The 12,504-nt window shown below is 41.4% G+C and overlaps 1 protein-coding gene across 3 annotated transcripts in view; it reads right to left on the bottom strand.

The window, feature by feature from the left end:
- The window catches only part of SECISBP2L (SECIS binding protein 2-like), a 53,544-nt gene that overhangs the window by 31,400 nt on the left and 9,640 nt on the right, over positions 1-12,504 (bottom strand). For all 3 annotated transcript variants that reach the window (XM_015558949.1, XM_006756027.2, XM_015558950.1), the window contains exons 5-7: positions 8,575-8,804; positions 8,257-8,281; positions 7,797-7,909 (exon numbers count right to left, since the gene is read on the bottom strand). In XM_015558949.1, coding sequence (XP_015414435.1) covers positions 7,797-7,909; positions 8,257-8,281; positions 8,575-8,804 — 368 coding nt within the window. The remainder of the gene's footprint in view (positions 1-7,796; positions 7,910-8,256; positions 8,282-8,574; positions 8,805-12,504) is intronic.

Genomic DNA, 12,504 nt, shown 5'->3' with positions numbered 1-12,504 from the left:
CTTTTCTTTGTTAAGTGTCATTTAAATATATAAAATAAATATCAAAAATATACATCTTTGTTTTACTATGGTTGCAAATATCAAAAAATTTCTATATGTGACATGGCACCAGAGTTAATTTAGGGTTTATTCAAAACGTTGACATGCCGAGCTCAAAAGGTTTGCCATCACTGTCATAGGCAGTGGTTCTCAATCTTCCTAATGCTGCGACCCTTTAATACAGTTCCTCATGTTGTGGTGACCCCCAATTTCATTGTTACAAATTAAACATAATTAAAGCATAGTGATTAATCACAAAAATATGTAATTATATATGTGTTTTCTCATGGTCTTAGGTGACCCCTGTGAAAGGGTCGTTCGACCCCCAAAGGGGTCGCCACCCACAGGTTGAGAACCGCTGCCATAGGGGGAGTGCCGCTTAGCCAGAAGCCGGGCTCACGGTTGGCGAGTGCAGTGGCGGTGGCGGGCGCCTCTCCCGCCTCCGCAGTACTAATGATGTCCAACTGGGGAGCGGGCCTAAGCCATCAGCTGGACATCCCCCCAGAGCTCCTGGACTGCGAAAGGGTGCAGGTCAGGCTGATGGACCCGCCCCCCCCAACCCACTAACCCCAAGTACATGAATTTCATGTACTCGGCCTCTAATATAGACTAAAATATGCACACAAAGACCTGGAACCACTGGCAACTCCATGCTTAAACAACTGGTTGAAAAAAACTTGCTATTAAGAAATAGAATTTTTACATTCTTTTGGGAAGTAGGCTATATGCAGAACTATAGGCCAGGAAAAGAGTCACATAGCAAATTTAATTCTTCCTTAGAATATGCATGATGATTACTGGGCTACTTTCTATAACCTGTAAGTACCTGTTAAGAAACTAGATAATTTCCAAGATACCCAAGAATTTCTTGGTTTTAAATATTAACCTCATTTTAAAACAGGCTCGTGAACATGGAGAGAGGAATACATATGGGATGAAGCAAATGTTAGTAAAATTTTAGATAACATATAGCTGGTATCTATATTGAATGTTATCTGTAAAATTATTCAAACTTTGCCTTTTAGAAATTTTCATAAAAAATATTTTAAAAATTGATTCATGAAAAGAGGCTCATACAGGGTGGTAAAACAAATGCAATTTATAATGTCTAGGTACTAAAAAAAATTTAATTCACATAAATCAACACTGAAATTAGTACTAATAATTAAGCTCCAAGTTAGGGATAAAGAAAAAGAGAATAATTCGTGAGTACAACTCTTCATTTTTTTTGGTACAGTCTCTCTCTCTCTCTCTCTCTCTCAAAAACAAATGCAACTTGATTTTATACTTGGAGACATAAAGCTCCAGGATTAAATTAAAACCACCAAACTAATGGTCCCAACAAAGTTTATGAGACTCAAACAATTACCTCCTGGAATAAATAACCTCTTTTCTTTTCCAGTTCTTCTAAGAAAAAGAGTTTTATTGATAGGGAAGTAGGGATACACAACAGAACAAAACAAAGATCACAGCCTCAAATATATACTGAGATTCTTAAATGACTAACACAAAAATAATATAAAAAGATTTAAGTTTTCATACTCCACATATGTAACCAAAAAAAGAAAAAATATATTAGAAACTGACGTAATGAGGAATATGTACAAATACATTTTCAGAAAACTATACAATGATTCTGAAGAACACAAAAAATGACTCAAAAATAGGAAGATATACTGCTTTTTGCATTGAAAAATGCTATGACATAAAGGTAATTCATTCTCTATAAGTTGATAGATTAATGACCAATGGAACAAAACAACAGAAGGTCCAGAAATAGATTTCAATATACAAAGGAATTAATTTAATAGGTGATAAAGGTGGTTAGCTCAAATCAGTAAAGAGATGTACTTTTCTTTTCTTTTTGAATATTTATCGTCCTGGCCAGTGTGGCGCAATTGGTTGGGCATCATCCCATGCAGCAAAAGGATGCCAGTTCGATCACCAGTCAGGGCATGTGCCCTGGTTAGAAGCTTAATCCTGGGAGTAGAGGGGCGTGAAGGAGGCAGCCTATTGATGTTTTGCTCTCACATAAATGTTTATGTTTCTTTCTCTCTCTCTCTCTCGCTCTCTCTCTCCCTCCCTCCCTCCCTCCCTTAATCCCTCGCTCCCTCCCTCTCTCCCCCTCCCCGCCTTTCTCTCCAAAAATCAATAAAAACAATAAAGCAAAAATATTTTTTAAAAAATATTTTTAATTGATTTTTAGAGAGAGGAAGGGAGGAGAGAAACATGTATGTGAAAGCAAAACATCGATCAGCTACCTCCTGCACCGTCCCAGCTCCAATAGGGATCGAGCCTGCAAACCAGGCACGCGGCCTGACTGGAAATCTAACTGGCAACCTTTCGGTGTGCAGTACCACACCCAACCAACTGAGCCACACTGGTCAGGGAAAGGGATGCATTTTTCAATAAATGGTACTGGGAGATTTGGGTAGCCATGTGAAAAATACAAAGTAGTATATATATCTCACACCATCCAACAAGACAAACTTCAAATGGAATAAAGATTTAAATGTAAAGAGAAACACACAAGAGCATAAACACCCTGGAGGAAAAGAGGAAAATTCCTTTAAAACCCTGGAGTAGGGACAAGGCTTTTTAAACTATGATTTTAAAAACCCAGAAGCCATTTTAAAAACTACAACAGAGTCAAGGATATAATAAATATCCTTATAAAAATAAACTTCTTAATACTATTTAAAACACAAAATTTATGCATAACAATAATAATGAGCAAAGTCAAAAATTAAAACCCAGTAAAATATCTGCAACTGGTATTACAGACTAAGGCTCCTAGAAATGTAAATATTTGATAAGAACTTGGTCAAAATGATTTTAAAATGTACAAAAAAGAGATCAAGATACAAAACAGGCAAAGAATATGACCAAATTTACAGAAAAATACAAATGCCCTTTAAACATTAGAAAGATGCTGAACTACTTTAATACACATTTTAACCTAAGTGGCAAAAATCTAAAACCCTGAAAGCATGTAATTCCTTAGGCTATATAGAAATATGCACTCTCCACATTACTGTTGAAATTATAAAGTGGTATAATATGGTGATATTTACCAAATAACAGAGATGACTTTACCTTTTCACCCAGCAGTCCCTTATCTAGGAATTTATTCTACTACTATACACACATACTTCTAAATGACACTGTAGCATTCTAAACAGCAACAGTTTTCAAACAATTCAAATGTCCATCGACAGAACACAGAAATTAATAAAGATATATCAATACAATACTAGGAATTGTTAAAAGATAGAAGTGTAGAAGCCCTAAATATAATATGGAAATATTTCCATTATATATTGCTCCACATATATTGCTAAGTGATGAAAGCAGAACACAGAACACATTGGGTAAAACATAAGATACATCCTTGTATTTACTTGTAATTACAAGAAGAAACTCTGGGAAAATATACAAGATCCTAATCAAAGTGGAACAGACATAGGGGACCGACCCAGTGAAGTGGAGAAGCTAAGGGGAGACAAGAGTGAAAGTGAGATTTCATTGTACACCCTTTTTCATCTTTTGATATAGGGGACAGATATAGGGAAGAGCAGAAGATAGGGAGACTGGTAAAAATGAGATTTTGTATAACTTTTTTCAACTCTTTTATTTTTCAACCTATTCACAAAATAAAACCAGTTTTGAAAAATTAAGTTTATAGATTCTGTCCATCATTTAAAGTTAAAGCTTTAACAGAGTATAGAAAGAGCCTGCCTTTTCAAATGTTAAAACACTAGTGAAAATATTAAAAATCATTCAGCCAGTGTGGCTCAGTGGTTGAGCATAAATCCATGAACCAAGAGGTTCCCAGTTTGATTCCTGGTCAGGGCATATGCCTGGATTGCAGGCTCCATTCCCAGTAGAGGGCGTGCGGGAGACAGCCAATCAATGTTTCATCAATGTTTCTATTACCCTATCCCTCTCCCTTCCTCTCTAAAAAAATCAATAAAAACATCTATCTATGATAATAAAAGGGTAATATGCTAATTAGACCGGACACAGCCGGGGCCAGAGGGAAGCCACCCGGGTCCCGGGTGCCTGCCAGCGGCAGGAGGAGGGAAGCCCAGGTCCTGGGTGCCAGAGGGAAGCTGGGGCTGGCAGCCGGGGAAAGGAAGGCCTACTCTTTTTTTTCCCTCTTTTTTTTAATTGCTTAAAGTATTACAAAGGGTATTATATATGTGTCCATTTTTCCCCCCCGCCCTTGATAGTCCCCTAGCCTCCCCTATCCCCCAGTGTCTTATGTCCATTGGTTATGCTTATATGCATGCATACAAGTCCTTTGGTTGATCTCTTACCCCCCTCCCTCTGCACCCAAGCCTCCCCGGCCAGGAAGGCCTAGTCTTGCATGAATTTTTGTGCATTGGGCCTCTGGCCTATATATATAAAAGACTAACATGCAAAGTGTTCCCGTGGGAGTTCGACAGGGAAACCAGGAGTTTGATTGCTTGCTATGATGTGTGCTGACCACCAGGGGGCAGCACAGAATGAAGGAAGGCACCAGCAGGCAGCCGGGGAAGGCCCCAACTGGCATCTGGGAGGCCCCAACCAACCCTGATGGCTGGCCAGGTCTAGGGACCCTACCCATGCATGAATTTCGTGCACCAGGCCTCTCGTATTTAAATAAAGAATAAAAATCTAAAAAAAAAATATTAAAAATCATCGCATGATACAATAGTTAAAATAGCATGCCATGATGCAGGTGCAGATTTCTGATACATGAAACAAAAAGCCCAGAGATAGCACTTAAGGCATAAGAAATTACTCAGAGACACAGAAGCACAGAACAGACAGAGGGAAGGCAGAGGAGAATGTGTGGATGGGTGGAAAGAGATTAACCAAAGAACTTGTATGCGTATATGCATAACCCATGGACACAAACAATAGTGTGGTGAAAGTCTGGGGTAGGGGGCTGGGTGCGGGCTAGAAGGGGACAATGGAGAAAAAAGTGGACATCTGTAATACTTTCACTAATGAAGATAAAAAATAAATTTAAAAAAAGAAAAAAAAAACGTAAGAAATTAGCAAATGATTAAAAGAACAGTGCAAATCAGAGAATAGGATGGATTACAATGTTAGGACAATTGATTAAATACTTTGAAAATCTACATCAATACATGGTACCATTCACCAAACTTAATCTCAGATTTTTAAAAGTCTTGAAACATTAGTCTATTGAAAAGTAGCAGAAAATACAAGTGAATATTTGATTTCTGAAAGACATTTTAAGCCTAAAAATAATCAGAGATTGCACAAGGGGAAAATATTTTGACTTAAAAGGAAAAAAAAAGAATTTGCATGTCAAAAATTAAACAAGTAACATGCTTAAGAAAAGTATGACAAAAGCATCAGAAGTAGAAAAGAAAACACTTTGTTCCACATCTATTTCTAGTCCTTTTGGAATGAAGAGATACAAAATAAAACTTAACAAACCATACGTATTTTCATAATTTTCTTTTTTGTTGTTCTTTTTCCATTTCTCACCAGTTTTGAGGTAGAGAGAAAATATTTTTCCATATCAGTATTACTAGAGGCCCGGTGCACAAAAATTTGTGCACCTGGGGTGGGGGGGTCCCTCAGCCCAGCCTATGCCCTCTTGCAATGTGGGACTCCTCAGAGGATGTCCACCCCAGTGGGGTCCCTCACCCCATGGAGGTTTGGCCAGCCTGGGTGAGGGGCTGATGGCTGTTTTCAGGCTGGCCACACCCCTTTTAGGGTAGGGGGTCCCCACTGGGGTGCCTGGCCACTCTGGGTGAGGGACTCAGGGTCATTTCCAGGCTGGCCAAGCACCCTGGTGACATAAGCTCCCAGCTTCTCTTTTTCTTTTTTTATTCTGGGATTTATTTACCTTCTATAATTGAAACTTTGTTGCTTTCAGTGGAGCTCAGAGCCAGGCTGCGGCAGGCAGGGAACCTTGGCTTCCTCCATCACTGGAGCAAGCAAGCCTCCTGCTCGCTCCAGCTCCATGGCTGCTGGCCGCCATCTTGGCGGGGTAATTTGCATATAGTTGCTCTGATTGGCTGGTGGGCGTGGCTTAAGGTGTAGCAAAAGCATGGTCCATTTGCATGTTTGTTTTTTATTAGTATAGGATTTCCACTCCAGTGGGCTACTGATACCAAACTGTACTGAGTAGGTATTGAGGCTGCAAGATTGGCAGGTCTAGCAGATACACTTTAAATATAAAGTTTCAGTACTTGACTAAACATTGTACAGATTTTGTTTATCTAATTTATTTAAATAATTCTTGTTTTAGCTTTGCCGGGACCAATCCAGCATGTCATAATTTCAAGAGTTTCATCAAAAGGTTGATGAGACTTGGGGACTCAACAGGGTTGAGTCACACATGTAGTCACCTGTTGGGAATGGCTGAAGGCATTTCCCCAAACCTGAATAGGATACATTAAATTGACTGTGGCTGCCAGACAGCTAAAAGGCATCTCAATCTTCATGTTATCACCTCCAACTGGCCAAATACCTGAACAGCCGTAGGCTAATTCCCCCATTCTGACAATGGACTCTGTACCAAACCCTGACCCTTTGAAGTGTTTATCTCTGCCTTGCCTCAGGACAAGCTGTGTTAATAAAAAGCATGGGGTCCTGGGGTCGGGGAGAACCTAAGGCCTTAGACTTAAGACTTTAGAACTTAGCTCCTTTAGCTAAGCTCCTCTGACCCCCGCAGTGCCTTTCAAAATTATATTTTGTCTACGGACTCTTTATTAGTCTCTGGATTCCTATGTCATCTATGCATTCCTTCTCCAGATTCCTGAACCCTTCTTGATGCTGGGACAAGAACCCTGGCAAGCTTTTGTTTTTAATCAAATAAAGCTAGACTGCTTCACAAGCCTGCCACAAACAATAACAACTCATTTTTGCAACAACCAGAGGGAAGAGGGAATTATTCTGCTTGTTTTCCTAACACCCTAATTAAAGTTAGGAACATCTGAAGTACTTCATTTTAGGGAGACAAAAACAGGCAAGTATTTGGTCCACTTGATCTGGTGGTAACTTACTCTTATTTCAGTTCATCCACAGATCTATTCATATAACCTTAATTCCTTGACTAGATTTAAGGAAAACAAAAAGTCTATCTAAAAATTAAAAAGGAAAAATACTGACCAATATACAGTCCCTGATTTCATAGACAACCAATGCAGGAAGACAGTATTGGAAGTTTGTGGCAGAATATAACTTGCTCCACCCTACTGCAGCTAGATCCCACTCCCCAGGATCAGGAAGCTGCCCAGTATGGCTGCATTCGGAAGAGGCATTCATCACTATGGCAGCGCACAAGCAGAGTGTGGCATATGGTGTCTATAATCAGGCAAAGTCACATGGACAAGGCTGCAGTTCTGCCTGAAGTTTAAAGGATCACTATTTAAGGCACTGAAATTCTTTAAAATATTTATATGGCTAAGTCAGCAGGTGAAGCAGGATTGAACAGTATTCTATTTTAAAAGTATGAAATAGCAAAAAATATTTCTTAAACACAGAAAAGTAGAGAATGGTACAATATATGCTCATGCATACACACCACCTACTTTCAACATTTTGCCATTTTGTTTCATTACTTGAATCATTTTACTGGCTAAACCATTTTAAGCTTAGAGATATATTTTACTTTTAAGTAATTTAATATACATCTTTAAAAATTAAGGACACTGACCTTCAAAATCATTATACCACTTAAAATAATTCATCTGACACTAATCAAATTTGTCCGACCTAATTTAAATTACCTGTGAATTTCTTTGTTCAGTCTGCCTTCCACCTCTAGAAAATGTCTGATTTTTTTCCATCCAAGGTTTTTTCTGAGTTGCCTGGCAAGTTACACTGGACCAATTTACACTACCTGTAACAAATAAGATTTAAAATATGATTTAATTACAGCAGATGTCAAAAGCTAAATTGCTCCTTAACTTTATGTACTGAAATTTGGTCACTGTAAATATAATAGTGGAAAATTTTCCATAAATTTTAAGTGGTATTCCAGTTCCCAGTAATATAAGTGTCATCTGCAGAATACCTCTGGCTGGCACATTCTCAGTTTTATCAGCAAGACTGTACTTTGTATTTAATGTGAATCACTTTGAAAGATTTCTAATTTTTGCACATCAGCAAGGTTAATGCTTAAAAGCAAAACTTTGACATAGACAAAGAAGAAATTATAGCAAAAACACTATGCAGAAAAATAAGTACCTGTACATATAGATGATTCCACATGCTAAAAATAGAAACAAAAAGGAGACAATTATTTTCTGCTCAAAATCAATACCACATTTCTTACAAAATGATTCCGAATCTAGTCTAGTGTGAAGGATGCTTATTACAATCTCTGAAAAAATACTCATCCATAAAAGAATATTTTTCATATTAATAACAAAATATACAAAATGTTTATAACCATCTTATTACTATAGGATTGTTAATGAAAGCAGGTACTTAAGCTTTAGCAGAAGACATAAGAGTAATACTGACATAGATGACTGATAAAGAGATCAAAGCAATGTCACATACATTCATGGTGCTAGAATCAGGATTTCGTAAAGCCCCTGAAGTGGGCTGGTTGTTGCTGTGTTTGGGACTGCAGTAGCCACTATCACTGTCAATGTCAGCTTCACTAGCTCCCTGCTCACTAGAAGATTCAGCAGTAGGGTGGGATGCTCTTCTCCTCCTGCCTTTGGACTTCCAGAGTATCGGGGCAGAGCTCTCTGAGAGAGACTTGTTAGCGATATCTGACGGGAAATCTACAAGGCAAGAAAAGTGTAACAATTTGTTGTGAGGACCTAGTTGATAAATTGTTAAATTATCACTAAGGTTGTAAGAAAATAAAGACATCTAATTTTGTAAATGGTAAAACCTTTTTTGGAAGATTATAAAAACGTAAGATATTCCTGACAAGTTGGTTTATAACATGTTTATTATGAAGAGAATAAAACCATCCCCCCATTACCCATTTAACAAAGAGAACATCACCCAATCCTTTGAGGTCAACTGCATGCCCCCTCCACCACTGCATCCTCTTCCTCCCTCAGAGGCTGCCCTTTATTCTAAATTCTGTGTTTGTTATTTCCTCCCTTTAAAAAATACCACAAATTTCTGTATTCCTAAAACATAAACCATGTAATTTTACAATTTTAACTTTATAAAAATAAAATCATACTCCCCATGTTTCTCGGACTTGCTACCCACCCCACCATACCCTCAACATTGGTTTTGAGATTCTGATGGATGTGACTGTAATTCATTAATGTCACTGTGTAAGACTATACTATAATGTACTTACCGTCTGTACCACTGATGGGACACTTGGGCTGTTTGGGGGCTTGCTATGATTAATACTGCTATCAACATTCTTAGACAAATGAATTCATGTGTACATATGAAAGTATCTCGCCCAATTCAGTGGTTGAGCAGTGACCTACAAACTAGGTCATGGTTTGATTCCCAGTAAGAGCACATGCCGGGGTTGTGGGCTTGATCCCCAATGTGGAGTGTGCAGACCAGTACTCCTTTATTTTATAACTAGAGATCTGGTGCACAAATTCGTGCACTGGTGGAGTCCTGTGCCTGGCCAATGATCTGGGCCATCTCACCCAGTCCCAATGGGGGAGGTACAATGGGAGGCTGGCCAGCAGGGGAAGGGACCACAAAAGATTGGCTGGCTGGGGGAAGGGATCGTGGGAGGTTGGCCAGCTGGGGGTAGGAACCGCGGGAGGTTGGCTGGCCACAGGAGGTTGGCTGTGGGAGTGTACTGACCACCAGAGGGAAGCTCCTGCATTAAGAGTCTACCCCCTGGTGGTCAGTGCATGTCATAGTGACCAGTCGCTTAGTCTATTATATATTTACTAGAGGCCCAATGCACAAAAATTTGTGCACTCGGGGGTCCCTCAGCCCAGCCTGTGCCCTCTCGCAGTCTGGGACCCCTTGGGGGATGACCACCTGCAGGCTTAGGCCTGCTCCCCAGGGGATTGGGCCTAAGCTGGCAGTCAGACATCCCTCTGGCAGCCCCGGAGCCCTCAGGGAATGTCCACTTGCCAGCGGGGAGCAGGCCTAAGGTGCAGTTGGACATTCTTAGCGCTGCTGAGGAGGCAGGAGAGGCTCCCATCACCACCGCTGTACTGGCAGCCGTCAGCCTGGCTTGTGGCTGAGCAGAGTTCCCCCTGTGGAAGCGCACTGACCACAAGGGGACAGCTACACCACCCCAGCTCCCAGTGGAGGCTGGCTGGAAGCAGGTATCTGGCATTTATTTGTCTTCTATAATTGAAACTTGTTGCCATGAGTGGAGGCCATAGCCGGAGCGGGAAGCTTGGCTTCCTCCATCGCCCAGGCAACCAAGCCTCCTGCTTGCTCCAGCTCCGTGGCTGCCGGCTGCCATCTTGGTTGGGTTAATTTGCATATAGTCACTCTGATTGTCTGGTTGGTTTGGCTTGGGCATAGCCAAGGTATGGTCAATTAGCATCTTTGTCTTTTATTAGTGTAGACTAGAGGCCTGCTGCATAAAAATTCATGCACTGGAGGGGGGTAGGGTCCCTAAGTCCAGCCTACCCCCTCTCACAGTCTGGGAGCCCTCAGGGCGGGAGGTCACCAAGTGATCAGGGAAAGGCAACCCCCCATGACACTTCTGCTGCTGCCATTGCCGGCAGCGCAAGCCTCGACCTACCCAGGTTACCTGAGTCTTGAGTGGCCCTGGGCGGCTGGGCATTTGGACAGCCACCATCTGAGGCTTGCCTGTGCCTCAGGCCGGCCCTAGGCAGCTGGGGGGCTGAGGAGACTTAGGGACTCCAAAGGCAGGCATGTGGGGCGGGACCTGCCTTGCCGTGCACCTGCCATCCCAGCGGGGCTGAGGGGACTGGGCACCACCATTTTGTGGCTGTGGGCGCTGCCACCTTTGAGGGCGGGGCAGTCAATTAGCATATCCCCTCCTTATTGGCTGTGGGCGCTGCCATCTTTGCAACGGCGTGAGGGTCAATTAGCATATTCCCTCTTTATTAGATAGATTAGTTTGAAAGTTCCCCAAAAATTTCTTTTGAAAGTTTGATTGGAACTGCATTGAATCTACAGGCTACCTTAGGGACAAATAACATTTGCAATATCAAATTATCCTGAATGAACCTAATATTTAGATATTTTTAATACAATGTCCTATAATAACGTTATAGTTTCCTGCATAAATGTCTGATACACATTATATAAGGTTCATTGCAAGAAATAATATTTTTATTGCTATTATAAATAGCATCTTTTCTTAAAATTTGTTTGTTGGTGGCACACTTAAATGTGATTCACTTTTATATATTATCTTATATGTACCCAACTTACTAAACTCTTATCTATACTAATAAAAGGATAATATGCTAATTAGACCAGACATCTTCTGGATGACCTTCTGGACAAAGCCACGGTGGCAGAGGCCAAGGCAGAGGTGGTTAGGGGCGATCAGGCTGGCAGAGGAGAGAAGTTAGAGGGTGATCAGGCCGGCAGAGGGGAGCAGTTAGGGGGCAAACAGGCCGGCAGGGGAGCAGTTAGGGGGCAATCAGGCCAGCAGGCAGAGGCAGTTAGGGACAATCATGTTGGCAGGCAGGCTAGCGGTTAGGAGCCAGTGGTCTCAGACTGGAGAGGGTGCAGGCCAGGCTGAGGGACCCAGCCCCCCCGTGCACAAATTTCATGCACTGGGCCTCTAGTTAAATAATAAAAGTTTGTATTCAAGAGTAAAAATCTGTTACAAATTCTTTTAAACTATAGTATTTCATCCCACCTCTGACTGATACCAATTAATCCTAAGAAATTAAAACAAACTAACAATAAAAACACAGAATGCACAATCCTCAGAATTTGAAAACAAACTAAAGAATAAAAATACTGGTAGAAGATATAATCTACTCAAATTATACCTTCACCTTTTCATTTTCTAATTCTTACTAGTGACCCAGTGCATGGATTCATGCACATTGAAAGGAAATTAATTAGAAGGTGGCCAGTGGGGTGGGACTGGGCAAGAAGGGCCAGACACGCCCTGGAGCCAACCTCCTGTGGTCCCTCCCCAGCGTCTGCCGAGTGAGTGGGATCTCTCCGGCAGGTGGGATCCCTCACTGTGGCCTGCAGGGATTGGGCTGAAACCAGCTCTCCAACATCCCCTACGGGGTCCCGGAGTGCAAGAGGGCACTCTGCAAAGTTGTTATCATACAGAGTGTGGAATGCAAATACAAGTGTGCAGTAAACCAGATTTGGGGCCGACAGTGCCCCAGCGACAACATAACCCACGGTCAAAGGCGGAATTGTGTGGCCCCACAAGGAATCGGGCTCCCTCCTCTCTGGTTTCAGGGTGCATCACCCGAGAACCACCACTGCTAAGTCACTGCAGCTCAGCAGCTCCTGCATTGAGTGTCTGCCCCCTGGTGGTCAGTGCACGTCATAGTGACCGGTTGAATGGTCAGACTCTTAGCT

The sequence above is a fragment of the Myotis davidii genome, unplaced genomic scaffold, assembly GCF_000327345.1.
Source record: "Myotis davidii unplaced genomic scaffold, ASM32734v1 scaffold132, whole genome shotgun sequence".
NCBI classification, from domain to species: domain Eukaryota; kingdom Metazoa; phylum Chordata; class Mammalia; order Chiroptera; family Vespertilionidae; genus Myotis; species Myotis davidii.
This window is presented reverse-complemented; position numbering and strand designations above follow the sequence as displayed.